General features: G+C 43.0%; 1 protein-coding gene and 1 pseudogene across 1 annotated transcript in view; one reads left to right on the top strand and one right to left on the bottom strand.

Moving 5' to 3' along the window:
• LOC122727629 (putative tetratricopeptide repeat protein 41) overlaps positions 1-26,955 on the top strand; it is an 80,775-nt gene that overhangs the window by 6,519 nt on the left and 47,301 nt on the right. Inside the window, exons 2-4 of the mRNA XM_043965254.1 lie at positions 13,820-14,797; positions 17,665-17,845; positions 25,221-25,435. Of these exons, the coding sequence (XP_043821189.1) occupies positions 14,011-14,797; positions 17,665-17,845; positions 25,221-25,435 (1,183 nt within the window). The 5' untranslated portion in view covers positions 13,820-14,010. The remainder of the gene's footprint in view (positions 1-13,819; positions 14,798-17,664; positions 17,846-25,220; positions 25,436-26,955) is intronic.
• LOC122727630 lies at positions 4,772-5,250 on the bottom strand (annotated as a pseudogene).

Raw genomic sequence — 26,955 nt, 5'->3', positions numbered from 1 at the left:
AAAACCTTTGACGTGCCAATGAAATATGGGTAGAGATATATGGACAATTAATTTGAGATGCATTTCTCTGCCTTTGAGCAGTACCTGAATTGCAGGTATAGTACCTAAAATATCATAGCCTCATATACTGAGCCTCACACGACCAAATTCGTAAAGAAATAGCAATGAAAGGATGGCGAAATCTCTTAATTAAAAATGTAACGGGGGCTGCTAGGTGGCACAGTGGATAAAGCACCAGCCCTGGATTCAGGAGGACCTGAGTTAAAATCTGGTCTCAGACACTTGACACTTACTAGCTGTGTGACCCTGGGCAAGTCACTTAACCCTCATTGCCCCGCAAAAACAAACAAACAAAAATGTAACATTAAAGTGCTATGGGTGTTCTGCGTTCCCTTCACTGAACTGGTGGGGAGTCAATCACTTACCCTTGCCCCGCTGAAAGTTAATGACTTGATTCTAGTCCTATGCCTTAGTCAGGTGAGAACAGTCATTTAAAGGCCTATACATTTCAATCATCGGTAATTTATGAACCTTGGTCTTAGTTATGGGGAAGAGTCCTGAGAGACCCAGAAAGCACATTTGCATTAGTCTAGTCCTGTCCCGTGGGTTGCCTTTAAACTAACAGGCCAGTTCAGAACCCATTCACGTGAGCATTTGGTAGTTAGTGACTTGACTGGAGGCCAAGCCCCAGAGAAGGTTCTGCTGGGGGTGGGAAGGAAGGAGAAAAGCTGCAGCTTCCTCCTTGCTTGGAGGGTCGGAGGATTTGGACTTTTGATGTCAGGGTCCTAGCAGCCTCCCTGGAGTAGCGGTGTTGGTATCAGGAGTCAGGAACAAATTAGGTGCCTGGATTCTAGAAGGAGCCTGACCGAAAAGCTGCATCGTGCTCGAGGGGAAATTCAGGCGTGCCTGGGAAAGGGGAGGGATGATTTCCAGACGCCCCCCAGAGCTAGGAGTTACCCCTTTGTCACATGTGTTCTCCGAGCCTGAGTCCACTTTCCTCTGAATTGTCCGTTACAGACTCTTGAGGGGGTCATTTAGTGCCAAGTATATCACCCTTGAAAATACCTGTTTCTAAAAGCTAAGTCTGTCTGGCAAAGAGATGGGAATGCTCAAAATCTATTAACTTGTGTAAGGGGCATTTTCTTTCTGTTCATCCTCTTAGCAATTCAGCTTTATCTGTGGGAACAGACAAAACATTACAAACATGGAACTGTATTGAAGGAAGATCTGCATTCATAAAATCTAGAAAACAAAATGCTCCCACAGTGAAGAGAATTATATGGTTGTCATAATAAACAAGATAGACATCTACCAACTTGGAACTGCATCCATTAGTGGTACCATCACCACTGGGAAGAGAACTTCTGTTACATTTATTTCAAATTCCACACTTGCTGTGGCTGGAGATGAAGTAGGTTGTTTGACTAAAATGTCTATGAATTTAAGACTCCTGAAAACCAAGGGAAAGACAGACTGCTTTGAAATACCAGAGCACCCTATTATTGTCACAGAACCAAGGGATAGTTTCATTAGAATTGGAGACATCGTCCAATACAGGAAGTAAATACTAAAACCAGGCTGGCGGGGCAGCTAGGTGGCGCAGTGGATAGAGCACTGGCCTTGGATTCAGGAGTACCTGAGTTCAAATCCGACCTCAGACACTTGACTTACTAGCTGTGTGACCCTGGGCAAGTCACTTAACCCCCATTGCCCAGCAAAAAAACAAAAACAAAAAACAAACCAGGCTGGCCTTGTGCCTTGGAGTGTGGCTGGACAGAGTTGTGGAGGCCAGAGTTCAGCCTTTAGGAGGCAGAAAGCCGAGTGAGTCAAGAAAATAAAATTGGAAGGTTTACTAGAAAAAAGGAAAGTACAAAACACTGAATAAATCTTTAAAAATTAAAACAAAAAGTCAGTGTTAACTGTGAGATGATTGGATAGATGTAGGGACTTGGGCAAAATACAAAGGGAAGTAGATTTCACGGAAAATAGACTTCCATTCAGGTACAGGCTGGGCTGGAAGACTGGTAAGGCCCTATCCAAATCTGATAGTCCGAAATCTCTCTGGCACCTGGTGACTTCGACTTTGCATCCAGCACCAAGCCTGAGGATGTGGCTTGCACGTGACCTTTGCCATTAATGTGACTTTCAAACATCCCAGTTTTGCTTAGGAAAAAGAAGACAGAGGCCTCTCTTTCCTCTGTTCTCACAGCAATCACAGATTGAGAGTTGGAAGAAACCGTTAAAACTCATCTAGTCTAAACTCTTTTTTTACAGACTTGCTGAAGGTTATAGATAAGTAACTGAGCTAGGATTTGAATGCAGGTCCTTTGGCCCTGTGAGAAAATTAGTATTAATAATGGATTTTTTGGAACCCAGATATCAGTTCTTCCTCTCCCAAAGTCAGTTCTTGAGAAACTTCATTAAATCTCATCTGGCACAAACCCAAGGGAACAAAGGGAATGGAAATAGATTCTTTTGTCTAGATGGGTGTTGGAATTGAGCAACACCTAGATAATGGATTTTTACTTAAGCAACTTCAGTGAAAGTCTTTTGCTTTCTTTTCCTTCAAGTCATCCGTAGAGTTCATTTTAAGGTAGCCCACTTTCAAGTCCTGTCAACCAATAGAGTTGAGTGATGCTGACTAATTAGCTTTGTTTGATGTATAATGACCCAATTAGCTTTGATCAATGTATAATGACCCATTGCTACCAAAAGAGGGTTAAAAACCTGTGGTAAAAAAACGCCACTTGAGGACTTCCGGGTTGTCTTCTGAGCTTCTCTTGGCTCCCTGGGACCAGAAGCATGGGTCACTTGGGGCTCTTCTCCTGCCCGAGCTAACTGCCATGTGGAAGCTCTCTCCCTGCTTTCTTTACCACCAGCCTGAGACCGTGAGAAGTTAGGGAGACACATGCTCAATCCTTTACTGGGATAATATTGATGAATTGATATATGCTCACCCCAAAATGGGGTCTATAGTGAATTAATTTCAACAACCACTGCCCCAGTTACAGCATTAGCTCTTTTCATTATTCTGGGTTGCCTTTCTTACTCCCCCAAATCACACACAAACCATTTTAAAGTTATTTTATGGAAATAACATCTAAAGCTATGGGGAGAGATAAAGGAAGAGAAAATAACAAATAGGGAAAATAAGATCACGGCTAATTGTGGTCTTCAAGGCACAGCGACCTAGGAATAACTTCATCTTAGCGGATTTTATGGCATAAAAAAACTTTAGGGGCAGCTAGGTGGCACAGTGGATAGAGCACCGGCCCTGGAGTCAGGAGGACCTGAGTTCAAATCCAGCCTCAGACACTTAACACTTACTAGCTGTGTGACCCTGGGACAAGTCACTTAACCCCAATTGCCTCACTTTAAAAAAACAAACAAAAACAAACTTTAGTTCTTTTCCACATTAAAAATGTAATATCCCTTTGGAGAAGTGACCTTGTATTTAACATGTCCAGTCCAGAACTCAGATCTGGGGCATAAGTGATTTCCGGATGGAACTGCGTTATGCCTCATTCTCTCATCCAAACGCCCAGAGACCAAACCTTCATTTTCTTTCCTTTCTCCTGCTCCCTCTTCTTGCAGGCCTTCTACTTAAGGGTCATTCATGTCCAAGGCCCAATTTTCGTTCCCTGGCACAGTGCTCCCTCAATTCATCGTGCCTCATTCAGAAGGAAGTGGAATCCACAGTTCTTTCCCTTTTTTCTCTCCCTCCCCTAAACAGACCTTAGGGTGAGGCAATTGGGCATAAGCAGAATCCATAATTCATGTGGAATTATGCCTGATTTGAATTTCAGTCCTTCTCTCGCCTCCTGAAGCACAAAGGCTATGTTAGATAATTTCTCAAAGGGGATGTTGCATTTTTAATGTGACAGAGAACTAGGGTTGTTTTCGGTAATAAAATGAGCCAGGTTTAAGTTATTCATATCACAGAATCATAGGATTTTATCGAAGCCAGCCTTATTGCACAGAAGAGCAGAGTTCAGAGAGGTCAAGGCAGAGACGGTGGTCAGTTAGCACCAATGCTTGGGTCTCCCGACTTTTGACCCAGTTCCTTTTTTCAGTGTAGCATCACTCCAAGGGCGGGAGATTGAGCTTTAAAAATACACAGTAAGGAGCAGCTAGGTGGCGCAGTGGATAAAGCGCTGGCTCTGGATTCAGGAGGACCTGAGTTCAAATGCTGCCTCAGACACTTGACACTTACTAGCTGTGTGACCCTGGGCAAGTCATTTGGTAGTTAGTGACTTTTGCCCCGCAAAACAAAACAAAAAAACAAAAACAGTGAGCCCAGCAGTGTGTCCCAATAGCCTCCTGCTTCTTGCTGGGAGGAGGGGGTGATACTTCAGTATCTCTTGTCTGGGACCTTCATTGGAATTTATTTCCATTTATTTACTTATTTAGTTATTCATCCATCCATCCATCCATCCATCCATCCATCCATCCATCCATCCATCCATCCATCCATCCATCCATCCATCTATCTATCTATCTATCTATCTATCTATCTATCTATCTATCTATCTATCTATCTATCTATCTATTTGCAGGGCAATGAGGGTTAAGTGACTTGCCCAGGGTCACACAGTAAGTGTCAAGTGTCTGAAGCTGTATTTGAACTCAGGTCCTCCTGAATCCGGGGCTGGTGCTTTATCCACTTAGCTGCCTCTTTTTTTTTTTTTTTTTGGACCCAGCGGGCACTTTTATTGGCTCTGTACACGTGCTCCCGGCTCCTCCCAGCTCCCCCCAGCACCCCCCAACCCCCTCAGGCTTTGGCGGCTGCCTGGGTCACCCCCAGCGCTGTGAGCTGCTGAATCTTCTGGCTCATCATCTCCATGATAGCTTGCTTCATGGCATGCTTCTTCTGCAAAGCTGGCTGAATTTTTTCCATCTGCTTAGTGAGGAAGTCAGTCTTCCTCTTGAAGAAATCTTTAGCATCATCAGCTGACTTCTCCACATAGTAGCCAGTTCCTACATCAATGAGAACATGTTCCACATCATGTAACTTCCCAGGTACCTACATAGAACTGGTCAATGGGACGAGTAATTCTTTCCCCTTGTTGCTCTTGTTCAGCACATTCAGACACTCCTTGGCCTCCACGTATTTGGTCTGTACAACCTTGAGCTGCGCGATGGATGAGGAGAAAAACTCCACCTCCTGGTCCAGCTGGTTCTTGAGCAGCTCCAGCTGCGGCAGCGACAACTCCGTGATGTTCACTGACTGCTCCATGTTGGGAGGCTGGACCTTAGCTGCCTCTTAATTGGGTTTTCAAAGGTCCCCCCCAACCCCAGATTTTTTCATTTGCATTGTTGCCATTAGTATACGTTGTTCTAACGGTTCTCTTTGGTTTGCTCTTCTCAATTTCATGAAAATCTTGTTTTTCCGAATTTTGTCAATCCTTACTATGCAATCCTATTCTTGAGTCCTTCTACCCTTCTTGTCCTGGCTTGTCCGTGGCTTGGCCAACCCCAAGCCTCCATTATCCCCATCAATGACCTCCTCTTCTCCTAGAGAAAGTCTGGCAGATGAACTCCCTTGGTCCATTGCAGATTTATGTTATCGGATCTCAACTGGGCATTCAAAGGTCAAGGGGTCTTTTTAGTCTTCCTTCATTCTATTCCCTCAAGCAGCTATTCCAAAACTTTACCGATCCTCAGTCTTCCTACCCTAGCCAGCCTTCTTTCCCCTTCAACAGAACCTCCTCAGACTTTATTGAGGAAATCACATTCCCAGAAGTTTTTGTCAGATAGTGAGTTCTTGTCCCCAAAGTTGGAGACTTTGGGCTTATCAAACACTAGATGGCTGTGGTCATTTGCTACTGTGGCTTTTGTACTTGATCTGTTCCACTGATGCACTGCTCTGTTTCTTAGCCAGGACCAGATTATTTGAATGATTACCACTTTATAATATAGTTTGAGATGTGGTACAGCTAGGCCACCTTCCTTCACATTTTAAAAATTAATTCTCTTTATATTCTTGACTTTTTGTTCTTCCAGGTGATTTTTAATTTTTTAATTTTTTTACTGAAGAAATAGAGAGCATTTGCTCTGAGCTCCTCTTCTCCCCCTGCTCAGCATGGAAAAGCTCTCTGAGATCGTCCCCCATCCTCATTTCCGTAGATCTCTTTGACGAAGCCACACTTTCCTGGCTCAAGCCTATAGTCCTACTTGTCCCCTTGAATCTCCACCTTTCCTGTGGGTTCAATGCCCACCACTGGGAGAGGATGCCTAAATCTATACATCGAGCCCCAGACTTCCCCCTGAGTGCCTGTCCTGCCTCTAGAGGTTCTGCAGGCATCTCAACGTGTCTAAAACCATTTTTTTCCACATTCTTTTTTCCCAAACCCGTCTCTCACCCTAACTTTTCTATTTCTGTTTTTCAGTTACCGAGCCAGGTTCACCACCTCAGAGTCATCCCTGGTGCTTCCCTCCTCCATCCCCTACATCCAATCAGTTGCCAAGTCTTGCTTATTCCCCCATCACCACACCCTTTCCATCCACACCCTTCTCTCTGTTCACACAATCGCCTCCCTTATGGATTAAATCCCGATAATTTCCTCACTGGACTCTGTGCCTCAATTCTTCTCCAGTCCCTCTGCTCAGCTGATAAAGTGATATTTCTAAAGCACAGGTTTGACTAGGTCACTCCTCTCTTCAAGAAGCCCCAATGGCTCCCTGCTTCCTCCAAGAGAAAATCCCAACTCCCGTGGTTGGCCTTCAAAACTTACCTTTTCAGGCTTAGTACAAACGTGTTACACCCCTTTACACATCCTGGGATCCAGCCTTGCTGTTCCTTACGTGCAACCTTCCATTCTGTCTGTCTGTGCCTGTCTCCTATGCCTGCCTACGCCCTCCCTCTCACAGTGGCCTCTTGCAGTCTCCACCTTCCTGCGAAGTTTAGCTCAAAGCCTTCTTTGAGATCGGAGATCTGCCCTGATCTCCGGCTGAGCCTCCTCCCTGCCTCCCTCCCCTCAAACTGTATTTCCTTTGTATGTATTTTATTTTATTTATTTTTGTAAATATTGGACCTCCTCGAGGGCATCTTCTGTTTTGTTCGTATCCTCAGCTTCTAGACACGATCCTTGGCACTTAGTAAACGTTTGCGGGACTGATGATATTTTCCCATTACATATATTTGTTTTGTTTTGTTTTCGTTTTAGCTGTGTAACCTTGGGCTGGCCTAGGCATGCCCAGTTTGCCAGAGGTGGAGTGGACTGCTTCCCCTACTTCGGTGAGTGGGCCAGCTGCCTTTAATAGGATGCCTTTTGTCTTTAAAGTAGGTGAGCTCTTTTAGTCCCTTTCCTGCCATTGTTTCTGCTCTTTTTGGATATTATGAACTGAATCAGTGAGAAGGGAAGGCAAATCCTTCCCTTTTCTTGTCTTTTACCAACTTGATCTTTGGGATACAGACCTAGTAGTGGTATTGCTAGGTTAAAGGGGATGGATGGTTTTATATAGCCTTTTGTGCATCGTTTTAATTTGTTCTTCAGAATGGTTGCACTAGTTCATGACTCCACCAAATGTTCACTAGTGTAGCTATTTTCACTCATCTTCTCCAACATTTGTCATTTCTGAGAGGTGTGAGATGGCATTCATTTGCATTTCTCTAATCAATAGATTCCCTAAATCAAGAGAATTTTTTCTTATGATCATAGATAGCTTTAATTTCTTTTCTTTCATTTCTTTTTAAAAATAGTATTTTATGGGGGCAGCTAGGTGGTGCAGTGGATAGAGCACCGGACCTGAATTCAGGAGGGCCTGGGTTCAAATCCGGCCTCAGACACTTAACACTTACTAGCTGTGTGACCCTGGGCAAGTCACTTAACCCCAATTACCTCACTAAAAAAACCCAGTATTTTATTTTCCCCCCAATTACATGTAAAGACAATTTTTGTTAATCATTTTTACAAGATTTTGAGTTGCAAATGTTTCTCCCTCCCTCCCCCGCCCCTTCCTAAAATGGTAGGCAATTTGATATAGGTTATATATGTGCTATCATGTAAAACATATTTCCAAATTAGTCACAATTGTGACAGAAGAAACATCAAAAGAAAAAATACGAAAAAGAATAAAGTGAAGAAAGTATGCTTCAGTGTGCATTCAGAGTTCCTCAGTTCTTTATCTGCATGTGGATAACACTTTCCTTTATGAGTCCTTTGTACTTGTTGTGGATCATTGTGTTGTTGGGAAGAGCTGAGTCATTTGTAGTTGATCATCACACAGTGTTGCTATTATTGTGTACAATGTTCTCCTGGTTCTGCTCATTTCACTCAGCATCAGTTCATGTAAGCCTTTCCAGGTTTTTCTGAAATCTGCCTGCTCATCATTTCTTATTATACAGTAGTATTCCATTATACTCATATGCCATGGCTTATTCAGCCATTCCTCATTGATGGGCATCCCCTCAGTTTCCAATATTTTGCCACTGCAAAGAAAGCTGCTATAAGTATTTTTGCACACCTAGGTCCTTTTCCCTTTTTAATGATTTCTTTGGGATACAGACCAAGTAGGGGTATTGCTGGATCAAAGGGTATGCATAGTTTGGTTGCCCTTTGGGCGTAGTTTCAAATTGCTTTCCAGAATAGTTGGATCAGTTCACAACTCCACCAGCAGTGTATTAGTGTCCCAAGTTTCCCACATCCTCTCCAATATTTATCATTTACCATTTTTGTCATATTAGTCAAGCTGATAGGTATGAGGTGTTACCTCAGAGCTGTTTTAATTTGTGTTTCTTTAATCAAAAGTGATTTAAAGCACTCCTTCATATGCCTACAGAAAGCTTTGATTTCTTCATCTGAAAACTGCCTTTTCATACCCTTTGACATTTATCAAGTGTGTCTTTGGTTTCTAATCCATTCTGCTATCTGCTTCTATTTGATGGGTGAGCTCATCACATTCATATTCATCGTTATGAATACCTTGTACTTCCCTCTATTCCATTTTCTTCAGTTCATTCTTCTCTCTGACTTTTTATCCTGTCCCTCCTCAAAAGTCTGTTTTGCTTCTAACCACCACTTCCCTTCATCTGCCCTTCCTTTTATCATCTCCCCTGTTTCTCTAATCTCCTTCTCCTCCTATTTTCCTGTTGGGTAAGATAAATTTCTATACACAACAGTGTGTGTGTGTGTTGTATCTAATTAGCATTTTTCTTTGAGGCTTTGGTTATAGCTATTTTCAATTCTGGTCCTTTTCTGAGTTTACGTCTTGTTTTTTTTTTTTTTTTCTGCCACGTTAGGCACTTTTTACGCTCATGTTCCCTTTTTTGTTGTTTCCTTATTTTTCCAGCCTACGTCTTGACTTTGCATTTTATGTTAACATTGGGCTCTCCTCTGTAGGGAGGCACTGTCCTAAGCTTTGGGTTTTTTTGTGCCTCTGGTTTCAGAGCAAGTTGGGGTGGTTGGGAGGGCCTACAAGTTTTTGCTGTTTCTAATGTGGTGTGAAGCTGGGACAGGTATGATCATTATCCTTAGCAAGTAGCCTGTGGCCCTGGGAACTTAAAGGACTTCCTTATTCATGGTTCTGCAGCTAGTATATGCCACAGGTCTCTAATCTAAGTCTTCCCAACTCTAAAGTATACCCTTGGGGCAGCTAGGTGGCGCAGTGGATAGAGCACCGGCCCTGGATTCAGGAGGACCTGAGTTCAAATTCGGCCTCAAACACTTAACACTTACTAGCTGTGTGACCCTGGGCAAGTCACTTAACCCCAGTTGCCTCACAAAAACAAACAAAAAACCAAAACAAAAATAAAGTATGCCCTCTACCCACTGTGAAATACTGTCTTATATAGCTGTATTGCACATTTATCTATTATAGTTTTTCAGCAGTTCTCTAATCAATGTGCACTCACTTGGTTTTTTGTTCTTTGCTGGCAGAAAGAGTACTGCTATGAACATTTGGGGATATATCGGACCTTAGTTTCTATCTTTGATGTCTTTGGGTATTTTTCCACTATTGGAATGGCTGGGTCAAAGGGTGTGGACACTTTTCTTTCCTAAGTGCTGCCTGGAAAGCCTGGGCATCAGCAACGTGATGCCAGTTTTTAATATAACCACCTGGGGCAGCTAGGTGGCGTAGTGGATAGAGCACCGGCCCTGGAGTCAGGAGTACCTGAGTTCAAATCCAGCCTCAGACACTTAACACTTACTAGCTGTGTGACCCTGGGCAAGTCACTTAACCCCAATTGCCTCACTAAAAAAATATATATATATATATAACCACCTGAGTTATCAAGGAGTGGACCCAAAAGAACTGGACCAGAGCTCATGCCTGCCTTTTGAATTCAGAAATTTGGAAGCACCAGCTTCTTCCCACATATTCCTGAGAGGGGAGGACTTCTAGTCCAGGGTTACATAATGGTGATAAATGTTGACGTTCCTGTGTTCCTCTGAGATCTAAATAAAACATGATGAATCTTAATTCTAACTCCATGCTAAAATACTGATAATTCAGGAAGGGATTCCTGCTTTAAAGACTCCCTTTCCACGAAGTTAGCCTCAGACACTTTAAAAAGAAAACCACCAGCATTCTAGGCAGGGCTTACTGTTTGCGCTTACAGCGATCTCCGGACAAAAAGCTCCTTGTCTGGCCCAGATGCCCAGTCGAGGACCTGAGAATGTTCTCTACCATTTCCTAACAAACAACATTCTTGGACTTTGTGAGGGCTCTTTCCAGCAGTGTGCTGGGATATATGTTTGTTTGTTTTCTTATTGGACGCCAACTTAATTCCAACTGAATTTTTTGTGTGTGTATGTGAGGCAATTGGGGTTAAGTGACTTGCCCAGGGTCACACAGCTAGGAAGTGTTAAGTGTCTGAGGTCGGATTTGAACTCAGGTCCTCCTGAATCCAGGGCCGTTGCTCTATCCACTGCACCACCTAGCTGCCCCGCTGGTATATATGTTTAACAACTGGCTCTCTTATTAAAAAATGTGCCCACAATGCACTTCTGAGTCAACTTTGCAATATGAATATTTTCTCAGTCACTCTGTTAAGTCTAGACAATGAACAAAACACACAATTGATCCTTAATTGTTAGTGTTTGCCATTTCTGAGATACACATTTTCCCATAAAATTTAACAATTGGCTTTTGGAAGCCAGTCATAGCTGGCTCTGGTATTGTTGGGTTTGGGTTTTTCCCTCACTTTGCTCTTGGGTTCACAGCATAGTTCCAGACAGTTGTGGTCATTTGGCTTCTGGACACAGAGCGTGGCTGTCAAGTTGTATTTATTGGATAAGAAGTTCTCTAATATTGCAGTACGCACCGTACGTAGGTCAATATAGAGAGACCATCTGTCTCTGTGTTATTAACCCATCACACAATATCCAGAAGCTCCCTTTTACATCCAGGGTCATATATAAAGCCCCTGCTTGCACAATGGGGTCCCTTCCTTCTATAACCTGACTGGCTCCTGCCCACCATGCAGCTGAGACAGTTCCCCATGTGAGAGAGGTTGGGAACCCTGATCTGAGTCATGATGATGTGTCATGGGGGTGTTTTGGAGGATGCTTTGATGTTCTATAACGGGGTCTGGCCTGCTACCCAGTGGGGAAGAGCAGCCTCTTTGGTGGGCTGCAGTTGCAGACATAGAGCTGGGGGCGCCTTCAGAAAGGCATGAGTCAGCCCAGCCTCACTCTCTCTGAGTCCCATTTCTTTGGTGACTTATTCCTGCTAGACAGTGTCCAATGAAGGACAAGGAGGGCTACAAGAGGAGAAATCTCAGGCCTTTTCCCATCTATGCCAACTTGTTACCCCATGAAAATAGGCCTTGGTACTTTGCATTGTCATTGGTTCTCTCTCTTTTTTCTCTTAAGATAAAGGAGATTAATCTGCAGGTTATGACCTTGTGAGTTTTGAAAGGTCAGGAGTGTGAGCCATCTGGGAATTTGGGTCCAGGAGTCCAGTCCATGGCCAGTCCTGCAGCCAGCTCTGCTAAGAGGAGTGTCCTTCTGGGACTAGCTCTGCAGAGCTGAGATGAGGATTCATTTGCTAGTGATGCCCCATTTGGATGGGAACTTGGTGGCACCCATCTTATGTAGAAACTATGCTGAGTTTGAGTCCACCTTCTCCAGATACTGGGGTGGTAGAGTAGACAGCCCACCCTGGAAATACTGGAAGGGAAATTTATACTTCTATTTATGCGATATCTTTTAAATAAATAGCCCTTTGTAAAAGTTAATTGATCGCGGGGCAGCTAGATGGCGCAGTGGATAAAGCACCGGCCCTGGATTCAGGAGTACCTGAGTTCAAATCCGGCCTCAGATACTTGACACTTACTATCTGTGTGATCCTGGGCAAGTCACTTAACCCCCATTGCCCCGCAAAAAATAAAAAATAAAACAAAATAAAAATAAAAAGTTAATTGATCGAATAGAACTGGAGGACTAATCACTAGTGGCTAACTATATATAGGGAAACATCCAGAATGGGACTCAAGCCAGTAACAATAGAGAAGATACCCTGGCCCCTCAGAGGTACCCCTAGGACACTGAGCTGTGGCTGCCTGGCTCTGGGATAGCGAAGCCTGAGAGAATCCTTGCTCTTCTACCACCTTCCAGTCTTTTTACCGTCTGTGCCTCCCTGTCCTCTGGGATCCGGTTGTGCTGGCCTGTGCTTCTCCTCGTCCCCAATAGCCATCCTCCAACTCTGTGCATTTATACTGGCTGGTCTCTCCTTCTTGGAACGTCCTGCCTCTCGGTTTCCTTTGACTCACCTCAATTCTTGCCTCCTGCAGGACTTCCCATCTCCTCTGCCTATAGCTTGTATGTCCCAGAGTCTCCCCAGTAGGAGGGGAGCTCCCTAAGGCCAGGGACCATATTTTTTTTCGTTATCTGTATCCCAGTACACCGGAAACACTCCTCGAATGCTTGTGGACTGACTGATTTGAACTGTAGTCATGGGGGGCACAGCGGGGAACACCACAAACCAGAGCCCTTGTTTTAGAGCAGTGTAGACTTTGATGTCCTTTGCTGGTGGGTGTCACCCATTCTCCAGGGGCCCAGCCAACTCTTCTTGGGTACCAGGTTGTTCTCAGACCCAACTTTTGCTTCAGTCTTCCGTCCCCTGCTCCTCCTTTCCTCCCAGATCTCTTCCCTGGCCATGACTTGTATCCCCATTGAGAGACCTGATCCCACAGCTATTCTTCTCATCTTGGGTGTCACACTGGCTAGTTTCAGCTCTGTCTCCTCCGGACAAATCTGACCACACGCCCTCTTGGCCTGTGTGATGTTTGAAATCTAATGTGGGACCTGCTACCCTCTGAGCCATCTACATTTTTACGTGTTTTTGCTGTGGGCCAAAGGAGTTGATAGAAGGTTCAATGGATGGGATGAATACACTGGATTACTTGATAGAGGGAATGAGTATTCTTTATTTTCTTGCCTTGGCTAAGTCTTTTCTAAGAACAGAAAAAAAGACTTACATTCCTGGTCATCTTTAAAATGAATGTATTTTTAACATAACCTATATCAGATTGCTTTCCATCTTAGGGAGGAGGGAGGGAAGGGAGGGTGGGAGAAAAATTTGAAACTAAAAATCCTATGAAAACAAATGTTGAAAACTATCCTTACGTGTAACTGGAAAAGAATAAAATACTTTTTTTTTTTTTGGTGAGGCAATTGGGGTTAAGTGACTTGCCCAGGGTCACACAGCTAGTAAGTGTCAAGTGTCTGAGGTCGGATTTGAACTCAGGTCCTCCTGAATCCAGGGCCGGTGCTTTATCCACTGCTGCCACCTAGCTGCCCCCAAAATACTTTTATTAAAAATAAAATAAAATGAATGTATTTTTGTTGCTTGGTTTGTTTCTTACTTCCATTAGGTTGTTTCAACGCTGACCTCTCTATTGATTGTAAGTTGCTAAGCAAGAAATGAACTATATTGGGGAAGAAGCTTAACTTTTGCTGGCGCCAGATGTTCTTCGGGGGACATCTGAGAAGCACTGACAGCTAAGAGCCGAGTCACTTTGCAGTTCATCTGAGTACAACGTTGTGAATTCTTGAGCATCGTGACATGTTTCAGAAGCCGATTGAAATCATGGAGAAGAGTCCTCAGTCCGTCTTAAAGCCTCAGCCCCCGATCCGGCCTTACGTGTGTTCCACTGTAAAGGATTTCCAAGAAGAAAGAGACTTTTTGGCCAGCACCATCTTCCCCCAGCTTAACGAACTGTGCAATTCCCGGGGAACCTATTTCAAGGCGATTGACCTGCGGTGGCCGGCCTCGGAGGCTCACGACCCTCTCTGCCCCAACTTCCGCAGGCAGTACTGCAGCCTGCAGTCCCAGCAGCTGAAACTTTGCCTCGACTACATTAACAGCTCTTTCCCCTTCTTCCTTTGCATGCTGGGCCAGACCTACGGCGAGTTCCTCCGTGAGGATGCCAATTTCCTGCCCACCGGGACCCCCGACCTGCCGGGGCTGTCCAAGGTCGAAAAGAACCTCTACGTGGCGGCGCACAACGGCTACCCCTGGGTCCTGGAGAATTTCACCTGCAGCCTCACGGAGCTGGAAGTGATCCAGGCAGCCTTCATGAACGACTCCCAGTTCCAGTACTACTATTTTCGCACTGGCGCCATGCTGCTGAAGGCGTTAGAGCAGGAAAAGGGGAAGATCAACTGCCCCCAGTCAAGGCAGAAGGAATACGAGAAGCGAAGGATTGGCGAGCTCAAAGCCAAGATCATCAGCAAAGGGCTGCCCGTCAGGTTTTACAGAGATCTCCAGGAGCTGGGCGAATTGGTGTTCAAAGACTGGTCAACTGTGATAGAGAAGCTCTACCCTGCTGCTGCTGTGCCCGAAAATGTAGGTGAGTAAAACAACCCGGGCGCGGAGCTCAGGGGCATCTCCTTTGCGGGGGGAGGAAGAGGAGGGTTAGGGGGGGAGGGGGAAGGCTTTTAAGAATCGAGGTCATGGAGCATTATTCTGATGACCAGCGGATCCCTGGAAGGGAGAAGGATGACATGCTGGTTTGCAGGAATGACCTGAGTCAATCAGTCAATCAATAAACACTGAGCACGGACTCTGGAGCAGGCACTGTGTGAATAAGCACAAGAATCTGAAGGAGCCTCCTTTCCTTTGATGTTATCCTGACTCGTGCACATAGAAAGAACGCAGGGGCAGATTTGATCCTAGCAGGGGACAGGCTCCATCAATTTCTAATTAGTGGATTCTTTTTTTTTTTTTTTTTTTAGTGAGGCAGTTGGGGTTAAGTGACTTGCCCAGAGTCACACAGCTAGTGCGTGTTAAGTGTCTGAGGTCGGATTTGAACTCAGGTACTCCTGACTCCAGAGCCGGTGCTCTGTACACTGCGCCACCTAGCTGCCCCATAATTAGTGGATTCTTGAAACACATACAAGTGAGCCATCTCAATATCAGAAGTCTGTTTAGAAGTCAGTTGTTTGGATCTCAGAATATATTTTCCCAGGAAAATAGTTTTGCCATAAGGGGAAAGGGTGGGGTAAGAGTGTCCCAGGCAAGCCCACAAGAGCCAATTTAAAATAGAATGCACCAGAAGGATCGTGCTCTTCCCATTGGAACCTAGAACTCAAATGCCATGTACAGTAGGTAATATTTTGATGGTAAATGGAGTCTGAGTCCCATGAGCCACTGGCAGTGCTTCCCAAGACCTGTGGCTGGGGTGGGGTAGGGTTCAGAAGTGAGGGGGAGCAAGAGTTAGACAGACCCAGGTTTGAATGTCTCCTAGCTGTGTGACCAGGGGAAATTATTTAATCTCCCAGAGCCTCAGTTTCTTTTTTTTTGTCAAATGGTAATAATGATCCTTATACCAAGAGGCAACAGTGGTAATGGATGGAAAGTGAGCCAGGAAGATGTGGGTTTGAATCCTGTCTTTGACACACTGTTACCTCAGGCAATAACATTTCATTGGGAAATATTTAACAAAATAAATAAAAATACAATAGAACATAGATGTTAATGTGGTTTTCTAAGACAATATGCCGACCCACTTTCTGTTTGAGTTTGACACCACTGCTCAAGGTGACTTTCCAAGGTTGTAAATTATAGAGATGGAGATGGTCTGTATTGGGAGAGGGATTCTCCTCATCCTGGACCAAGGAAACCCCAAGTCTCCTAATACTTGCTTCAACTATTTCCTGGGATTGCCATGCAAAACTCAAAGGGTTGTAGGAGTATGAGACTATGGAAAGGCTGGCCTCACTATAGGTGTGTGACACCTCTGTGTGACTCAGGCCACTCCGTGGACCCATCTCCTAAGTCATGTGTAGGTCGTAGTCAATATTGTATTGGGAGAGCGTCTGAGTGTTTAGTGGCAGAACCTGAACTCAGATCTTCCTGACTCCAAGGCCAGCACTCCATTATTTTGTACTGCAGGCAAAAAGACAAAAACCCCAAAGCCAGGGAATATACATGACTCCTAAATGAATGCATATTGGCTACTTTTATTTAAATTTTTTTTTCCAATTACATGTAAAGATTTTTTTTTTGAGTTCCAAATTTTTCTCCCATCCTCCCTTTCCTTCCCACTTCCCAAGGCCAGCAAGCAATCTGATATAGGTTACAATCATGTTAAACATGTTTCCACATTAGTCATGTTGTAAGAGAAGAATCAGAACAAGAGGGGGGAAAAGCAAGAAAGAATAAACAACAACAACAACAAAAGCAAAAGCAAAAGCAAAAACAAAAGTGGAACTAGTCTGCTTCGATCTGCATTCAGACTCCATAGCTCTTTTTCTGAATGTGGAGAGCATTTACCACCATGAGTCTTTTGGCCTTGTCTTGAATCATTATATTGCTGAGAAGAGTTAAGTATAATGATTACTTTTCAGCACATTCTTCTGTGAGTTTTGCTGCTCCGGGCATTTTCTTATGGCATTATTTGGATGTTTTTTGGAGCGATCGCATCATGAGTTCGGGAGCTCACTGCCTTTCCTCCACCATCTTGGCTCCATAATGTTTACTTTTCAACCAAATTTAGCATCACAGAGTTTTTGTTTTTGTTTTTTTTTTGCGGGGCAATGGGGGTTAAGTGACTTGCCCAGGGTCACACGGCTAGTAAGTGTCAAGTGTCTGAGGCCGGATTTGAACTCAGGTCCTCCTGAATCCAGGGCCGGTGATCTATCCACTGCGACGCCTAGCTGCCCTTAGTCCAGCTTTTTAATTTCACATGCGAAGGAACTGTCATCCAGAGAAGGGAAGGGCCTTGTCCAACGTCTCAGAATGACCCTACTGTACGGCCTCGCTAGGGCAAATTATCCTCTTCTTGGGAAGTACCATTTTGTCCTTTTAGTTTCCAAAATGTTTTTATTTTTGTTTAAATCTCGCTTGATTTAGGTTTTCTGCACTGTTATCTTTCCCTTAGAGATCCATTTTGGTTGCTTCAAAACCTTTTATTTGAAATGGTGAGAGAGCTGAGCCGAATCAGCTCTTTGTCCTTTTCAGTGTGAGGTCATGGAAAAATGTAGCTACCCCAGCAGGCACCGAGGGCATTGGAAAAGATTAGGTTGTTTGTCCATGGTGCAGCCCCTGTGGAGGTCGGCACGCTCTGTACTATATGTACAGTATGTAAGTTTGCCCGTATGTAAGTTTGACATCGGGGGCAAGTATCTGTGCGGGGAAGCTGATAGGAGCTACGCACACCCAGTGACCAAAGCTTTCCATGTCAGATGTAAACAGATCTCTTTCTTGTCTCTCCAGACTACGAGCACAACTTTGAACGTTCTTATCATGAAGCTTTTACTGCAAAGTGTCGGAAGGTATTTGTCTTGTCCAAGGAATCGAAACAAGTCTTTGATGCTTTGGAAAAATTTGTGATGAAGGAGCCTCAAAACGAGGCGGGCAAACAGGAATCGGGCAGCTCTCTGGAATCGATCCTCAGGTAATGTGGGGTGAGGCTGTACAGGTGTGCCCTTTGGTTGGGGTAGGGAATGTAGCTGTACTTGGGCAAACAGGATTTCCTTGGGTCTGGAAGGGAAAGGCCAAGTTCTCCTCAGTTCCTTTCATCCGGAACCTGGCTCAGGGCTCATCTCCTCTGAGAAGTCTTCCCCAACTCTGCATTTCCATGGCCCTTCAGGGTCATTCATTTCCCAATCCCCCCCCCCATTTGTCTAATTCAGTCTCCTGAAGATTGGAAGGTCCTTCAGAAGAGGGAATCTGCCTCCTGGCTTTATTTATTTATTTGTTATTTTAAGATTTTATGTTCCTTAAGCACCTCTTACAGTGTTGTACATCAAAGAGACGTTTGATTAATTCCCAGTGAATGAAGATTTGACTTCACCTCCTAGGCCTCTGTTTCCATATCTGTAAGATGAAAGGGTCAGACTAAATAACCTTGAGGTCCCTTCAAGCCCCGAATCTCTGATTCTGTGTGGTCCCAAGCTTCAGAAAGTGGAGGAAGCAGATTTGGGAATTACAACCTTGATAAAAGGTCATGTATTTTGATGATAGTTTTAGCCTCAGAGGTAGCATGGCCTGGGAAGCCAGGAATGCCTGCGCTGTCCCACCTCTGACTCGCACTGGCTAAGAGACTGCAGGCAGATCCAGGTCATTCTCCAAGACTTACTTACTCCATCTATCCATCTATCCATCTATCCATCTATCCATCTATCTATCTATCTATCTATCTATCTATCTATCTATCTATCTATCTATCTATCTATCTATCTATCTATCATCTATCTATCCATCCATCCATCCATCCATCCATCCATCTATCCATCTATCTATCTATCTATCTATCTATCTATCTATCTATCTATCTATCTATCTATCTATCTATCCATCTATTTATCTATCCATCCATCCATCCATCCATCCATCCATCCATCCATCCATCTATCTATCTATCTATCTATCTATCTATCTATCTATCTATCTATCTATCTATCTATCTATGTCTATTTATTTATTCATTCATTTATTTGTTTGTTCATTTATTTTTTTGGTGAGGCAATTGGGGTCAAGTGACTTGCCCAAGGTCACACAGCTAGTAAGTGTCAAGTGTCTGAGGCCGAATTTGAGCTCAGGTCCTCCTGACTCCAGGGCCTGTGCTCTTCAAGACTTTAAGATAAAGAATAGATCCAGGGGCAGCTAGGTGGTGCAGTGGATAAAGCACCAGCCCTGGATTCAGGAGGACCTGAGTTCAAATCTGGCCTCAGATACTTGACACTTACTAGCTGTGTGACCCTGAGCAAGTCACTTAATCCTCATTGCCTCCCCCCCCCCCAAAGAATAGATCCAACCATTGTGGAAAGCAATTTGGAACTATACCCAAAGGGCTATAAAACTGTGCACACCCTTTGATCCATTAATACCACTGCTAGGTCTGTATTCCAAAGACATCCAAAAAAAGAGAAAAAGACCTATTTGTACAAAAATATTTATAGCAGCTCTTTTTGTGGTGGCTAAGAATTGGAAAATGATGGGATGCCCATCATTTGGGGAATGGGCAAACAAGCTGTGGTATATGATTGTAATAGAATATTATTGTGCTATGAGAAATGATAAGCAGATGATTTCAGAAAAACCTGGAAGATTTATATGAACTGATGTATAGTGAAATGAACAGAACCAGGAAAATGTATACAGTAACAGCAATATTGTTCGATGAAGAACTGTGATTGACTTAACTATTCTCAGCAATACAATGATCCAAGACAATCTCAAAGGACTGTTGATGAGGCCTACCATCTACCTCCAAAGAAAGAACTGATGTTGTTTGAACACAGACTGAAACATGCTATTTTTCATTTTCATTTTTTCCTTTTATTTAAGTCTTCTTATACAAAATGACTAAGATGGAAATGTTTTACATAATTGCACATGTATAACCTATATCTGATTGCTTACCGCCTCAGAGAAAGGGTAGGGATAGCATTTGGAACTCAGAATTTTAAATAAAAATGTTTATTTTTTTAAAAGGATGAAGGATAGTCAGCTAAGTGGTGGTGCTGTAGTGGATAGCCCTGGACTTGGAGTCAGGAAGACTTGGATTCAAATCCTGCCTCTGATACACATAACCGTTGGACCCTGGGCAAGTCCCTTAAACAATGTCTGCCTCAATTTCCTCATCTATAAAATGGGGATAATAATATCACCGACCTCCCAGGGTTGTTGTGAGGATCAAAGGAAATAAAGTGTTTATTGGTGTGTCTTGGTGGAGGGAGTTTTCACATGAGGATGTTTTCTACCACAGATAAGGTCCCAGGGATGGGGATGGGACCTGGTTCTGTGATTTCACTGTTATAGGGAACTCCTGGATGAGTGACCTTTCTCTGCCAATGTGGGTCAGTATCTTCTGTACCACTCGGACTCTTAGGTGATTTTCTAGTCCTGAGAGGCTGGGTAATCTGCCCAGGGTTACAGAGCAAATAATAGTCAGATACAAGACTTGAACCAAGGTCTTTGTGGCTTCAAGGCCAGTTCCCTGTCCAGTCAGTCGGTAAGCATTGATTAAGTGCCTACTATGTGTAGGCACTGTGCTAAGTGTTGGGGATACACAGAAAGGCAAAAGACAGTTCCTGCCCTCAAGGGACTGTCTTTCTCCAGATTATTCTCCTCAGGGGATGTGGAAAAATTGGGACACTAATGTACTGTTGGTGGAGTTGTGAACTGATCCAACCATTTTGGAGAGCAATTTGGATTATGCCCAGGGGGTTAAAAAACTGTGCATACCCTTTGACCCAGCAATACCTCTACTAGGCCTGTATGCCAAAGAGATAAAAAACAAGAAGGAAAAGGACCTATATGTGCAAAAGTATTTATAGCAGTTCTTTTTGTGGTGGTAAAGAATTGAAAGCTATGGGGATGCCCAGCAATTGGGGAATGGCTGAACAAGTTGTGGTATATGATTTTAATGGAATACTATTGTGCTGTTAGAAATGATGAAGAAAAATCTGGGAAGTCTTATAAGAATTGATGTAAAGTGAAGTGAACAGAACCTGGAGAACATTGTGCACAGTCACAGCAATGTCTTAAGGATGATCAACCGTGAACAACTTCATTACCCTGATCATGACAGTGATCCAAGACAATTCCAAAGGATGCATGATGAACAATGCTGCCCACCTCCAGAAAAGGAACTGATGGCATCTGAATGCAGATGGAAGCACATATTTTCACTTTATTTTTCTTGCTTCTTTGCAATGTGGCTAATATGGAAATCTGTTTTGTATGATTTCACATGTATAATTGAGGTCACATTTTGAGGGATGGAATGGAGGGAGAAAACTCAGTACTCAAAATTAACTAACTAACTAACTAACTAATTAATTAATTAATTAAAAAAATTTTTTTTTTTAGGGCAATGAGGGTTAAGTGACTTGCCCAGGGTCACATAGCTAGTAAGTGTTAAGTGACTGAGGCCGGATTTGAACTCAGGTCCTCCTCATTCCAGGGCCGGTGCTTTATCCACTGTGCCACCTAGCTGACCGAATTTTTTAAAAATTAAATTTAATTTTTTTAATTAATAAGGTATTTTATTTTTTCCCGTTAAATGTCTATTTTTTTTAAAGACAGGTATTAACAGTGTTGAGAAGTTTACATAATTTTCTTTTACTTGGTCAATAACCATTGATTGAATTCCTAAACACCCAACCCCATTATCTGAAATGGACTAGTCCAGCAGGCCCCACCATGACACATTTTTCCTAAAACACTGTTAGTTTAAATGCCCACGGCTTAATTGTTTGCTTTGTAATTTTGAAACAATACTTGGCACTTTAAGTCACCCTGTGCTGGTTGTGTTGGTCAGGAGAAAAAGAGAGTTCTTCTTGGAGCCTAAAAGCTTTTCTCTAATGCAACACAATTCATTTGTAACCTTGAAAGAGGGGACCCCAGATGGCTTGATAATTTCTCATTTTTCTATTGATATTTTTGTTGGGGCAGTTAGGTGGCACAGTGGCTAAAGCACCGGCCTTGCATTCAGGAGTACCTGAGTTCAAATCTGGCCTCAGACACTTAACACTAACTGTGTGATCTTGGGCAAGTCACTTAACCCTCAGTACCCTGCAAAAAAAAGTAGCTGATATTTTCTGTTGATTTTCTAAGTTATTCTGGGGAGGAGATGATGAAAACTCCTTTTGTTGATACGTTACCTTTTGTCCTAAGTGTGATATGAAATCAGATCCTATAAACTGCATTTAAGGTGGTGAAAACTGTGTTTCCAGATTTATATTTATAGAAAGTTGTTATGAATGTGATACAACTGCAGGCTAACACTGATGGCACTGGACTAATACCTGTGTCTGGTTTCTAGGTTCGGAGAAGTCAGAAACAAATCAGCAGATACAGGGCGTCCCCAAAGTCTTAGTGCAGCCTCAAGCCTCAAAGCTGCTCAGACTTGGGATTCTGTTTAGGGTTAGACTCTTGGAAGACCTTCCCCTCCCCCTTCTGATTTTGCCTTTAACACATAATGGCGGTGGGGAGAAGGAAAGGGAACAAGCATTTCTTAAACACCTACTGTGTGCCAGGCACTATGCCAAGCACTTTATAGGTATATTCTCTCCTTTTCTCCACAACAGCCCTGGCAGGTAGGTGTTATCATGATCCCTGTACAAGACACTTAACCTTCCAATGTCCCAGGTATTTTTTACAGGTTATAAAGGATAGTTCCTCTGTGTTGGTAGAGGGAGTTCTATGTCAATTCTCACTGGTTGGGGTCCAAAACAAATAAAGTAAAACCGTGGAAAGTATGAGGCTAGATCTTAGGTGCATGTCTGTTGATTGTGCCTATCCAGGGCTCATCCTATTATAGAAGATAAGGTAACTGGCTTCCGAGTGGAAGAATCTAACAGAATGGACGCTTCTGAGGGCAGGAACTGTTCTACAGTTTGTGTGTGTATCTCTAAGGCCTGGCACACTGCCTTTTACATGGTTGGTTATTAATCAGTGCTTGTTTAAAAAAGAGTGAAATTAAAGGTATAAACATCACCAAAGAAGAGACAAAATTGTCCCTCCTTGCTGACGACAGGATCATATACTTAAAAACCTCCAAAGAATCTTCAAATCAAATTGAATTGAGCTCAGAGGTTGGCTAGTCCAGGGCTTCTTAAACTTTTTCCACTTGCAACCCCTTTTTGCCTGAGAAACTTTTATGTAAACCCAAGTACATAGGTATATAAAATAGATATACAAATCAAATATTGACTTCCAAATTTTTTGCAACCCCCACATTCAGTTAATGTGTCCCCATGTGGGGTTGAGCCCCGTGGTTTAGGAAGGTTTGCTCTAAGGGGCAGCTAGGTGGTGCAGCACTGGCCCTGGATTCAGGAGGACCTGAGTTCAAATCCGGCCTCAGACACTTGACACTTGCTAGCTATGTGACCCTGGGCAAGTCATTTAACCCTCATTGCCCTGCAAAAAAAAGAAAGGAAGGAAGGAAGGAAGGAAGGGAGGGAGGAAGAAAAAAAAGAAAAAAGGTTTGCTCTAGTTCAGGCTATATTGAGCATCCCTCCTTTAGCATCCCTGACAACAGATTATCTCTCTCCCTGTGATAGGCCTCCTGACCTGCCTTGATTCTGTGATACCAAACTCCATCAGTGGGGTTAGCCATAAAAGCACTCAAAGAGAAGGAATTCCATGATGTCATTCCTGCTATTGCCCTTCTCTACACCCATTTTTCCTTATAACCATGTCACCCAGGGACAACCCCATTTGACCACTGTTTCCAAGTTAGGTTGCTGTGCAACATATAAAATTAGAGGTAAAAGGAGGGGAGAAGGAACTGAAAGATCTCATGCATATAGGATTCGTTGCAGTCCTGTGTATCATATAATTCAAAGCCAAATTAAGATGAGTACTATTAAGAATCACAGGGTGAGGGGCAGCTAGGTGGCACAGTGGATAGACACCAGCCCTGGAGTCAGGAGTACCTGACTTCAGATCTGGCCTCAGACACTTAACACTTACTAGCCCTGTGACCCTGGGCAAGTCACTTACCCCAATTGCCTCACTAAAAAAAAAAAAAAAAGAATCACAGGGTGATAGATATAGAATTAGAAGGGACCTCAAAAGCAGTGTAGTTCCCCCCTCTCATTTTACATAACCCTCCCAACAATCGCCACTTTATATTTTTGTTCATCTCTGCCAATTTATTGGTATAAGGTAGAACCTCAGAGTAGTTTCAGTTCCTATTTCTTTAGTGGTTGGAAGCATTTTTTTCACATGACCATTGATAACTTGCATTTCTTTTCTTTTCTTTTTCTTTTTCTGGTGGGGCACTGAGGGTTAAGTGACTTGCCCAGGGTCACACAGCTAGTAAGTGTCAAGTGTCTGAGGCTGTATTTGAACTCAGGTCCTCCTGAATACAGGGCCGGTACTCTATCCACTGTACCACCTAGCTTCCCTGATAACTTGCATTTCTTTCTTTGAGAACTTCCTGCTCATACCTTCTGACCATTTATTTAATGGGGAATGGCTTTTGTTCTTATATATCTGAATCATTTCCTTTTTTAAAAAATATCAGATCTTTATCAGAGAAACTTGCTGATACAAAGGTTTCAACACTTAATAATACTTAGCATTTACACAGAGCTTCAGGTTTGCAAAGCACTTTATATGTTATATCATTGGAGTCCTCATTTTATTTTTTCTAAACCTCTCATGTTCTTAAAATTTAATTTTGTTATTTTTTAAATTAACAAGCATTTATTTTCTCTCCCTCTTCAATTGAACAAGAAAAGAAAAAGAAAAAGGAACCTGTCATAATGAATAAGCATAGTCAAGCAAAGCAAATTTTCATATTTGGACATGTCAAAAAAAAATCTGCCTCATACTGTCACCTTTTTGCCTGGAAGCAGCACCTTCAGATGTATTTGCTTTGGTCCAGAGAGAGTGTGATTTCCTTAACGTCATACTAGCTAGTGACAGAACCACAACTAAAGCTCTGGTCTCCTGATGTGAGTCCAGGGGACTTTGCATAAACCACTTTATATTTATTTGTACCCCCTAAGGAGCTGGGGTAGAGCATGGTAAATTACACAATGTAATATATACACAATATTCATTTGGGCATGGGGTGGGTAGGCTTCATGAAAAGGTCTCTGAGCCCATTAAGTTTTTGAAGTTGTTTTCAAGGTCATGTTAAAATGTACAGAAAAATATGTTTGTGTATGTACACACAATATATATGTGTACATGTAGATACATTCTTGTACACACATATATGTACATATATGTCTATATATTTTTTTAAGGGGGACAGATCTTTTTAAACAGACACATTTACAGTTACTTGGTGGTTGTGTTTTTTTTAGAATCAGGCCTATTCTACCAACCAAGTCTATTTTGCTTCTGTCTGGAGAACGTGGCTGTGGGAAGTCAACACTGATTGCAAGTTGGGTGAATTCTTTCAGAGAGAGGAATCCCGACACATTAGTGATCCCATATTACGTAGGAAGCAGCTGTGACCAGAGCGACATCATGTCTGTGATGCATTACTTCATCACTGAATTACAGTACAAGCAATTTGGTAATTATGGATTTTGGGAAATTGCTATTAAAGCATATTGAGTGGTATTGGGGGCTCAGCATTTCCTCTCTTCTACCTTAGTCACCTCTTCTTCATTCACCAAGCAAATCCTCTCCTAACCTATGTATTTTCCCCATTACTTAACTTCAGCAAAGATGTGTGTGTGTGCGCGCGCACACTTGGCATTGTGGTAAGTCCTTTGGGGGATCCCGGAGTGGACAGTCTTTGCTCTCAAAGAGTTCACAATCTTAGTCATACCCTATTTTTTTTTTTGTGGGGCAGTGAAGGTTAAGTGACTTGCCCAAGGTCACACAGCTAGTGTCAAGTGTCTGAGGCTGGATTTGAACTCAGGTTTTCCTGAGCCAGTGCTTTATCCACTGCACCACCTAGCTGCCCCAAGTCATACACTATTAAATGGATATATCTCTAGTGATGCATGTGTGTTATTCTTCATGATTGGATCTATCTGTGTTAACTTGGGGATGAGGTGAGATGGAGTAAGATGTTTTTGACTAAGTAGGGGGTGAGTTCAACTAGGTCTGTATATGTGAATTTTATATCAAAACTTTGTCCCTGGGGCATGTTTGAGAAGGGCAGTATCTACCAAGGCAGATAATAGTAATAATAATACCTAATATTTACATAGTTCTTGAAGTTTTGCAAAGTGTTTCCCAAATATTATCTCATTTGATCCTCACAATAGCCCCCTGAGCTAGCTGCTATTGCCATCCTAATTTACAGATGAAGAAACTGAGGCACAGAGCAGTCAAGTAACAAGCCCAGTGTCATATGGCTAGGAAGTGTCAGAGGGAAAATTCACACTCTGCTCTTCCTTCCTCCAAGTTCAGAGCTTTATCTGTTAAGCCACCAGGCTGCCTCAGATGGGATTAATTATTTACAAAAGTGATCTTTCCCAAAGACACCAAAACAGGATTGGTTGAACCCCCAAAAGGATGGATTGTAATATGTTTACTCTGTTGTTCCAAAGGTTGTCAGTTTTTCAAAAGCACCCTTTCCTGTGCTAAGATTTTCCCTCATAAGAAAAGTAGGTCATTAATTAAACCATTAGGCTGAGAGCAGAAGTGTTAACATAGGTGAATCCCCTGATGGTTTTGTTTACTCATTCAACTAATAGTTATTTTTAAACATTATTTTAATTCTAAAAATGTGACAAAAGTCTATTTTCTCTCTTTCCTACTTCCCCCAACTGGAAAAAAGGAAACCTTTCTAACAAATATACAAAACAGATTCCCGCCCTTTATTGAGTTTCTGCTATGGTGCCAAGTGTTCTAGACCTTACATAGCTGAGTACCGCTACTTTTGAGACAGAAGAGATTTCCAGGCACCATCCTTCTGTCATTGATGGAAATCAGTACTGTAGAGGAGGGGTCTAGAGGGGTCAGAGAAGGCCCGAGCTTGCCCCCTGCAGGGGGAGCAACACTTCTCCATTTCCCTAGATTGAAGGGTCTAGCCACTGCAGTGGGGCAAAGTTTGCAGCCCAGCCAGGAAGAGGAAAGTAA

The sequence above is a fragment of the Dromiciops gliroides genome, chromosome 5, assembly GCF_019393635.1.
Source record: "Dromiciops gliroides isolate mDroGli1 chromosome 5, mDroGli1.pri, whole genome shotgun sequence".
NCBI lineage: Eukaryota > Metazoa > Chordata > Mammalia > Microbiotheria > Microbiotheriidae > Dromiciops > Dromiciops gliroides.
This window is presented reverse-complemented; position numbering and strand designations above follow the sequence as displayed.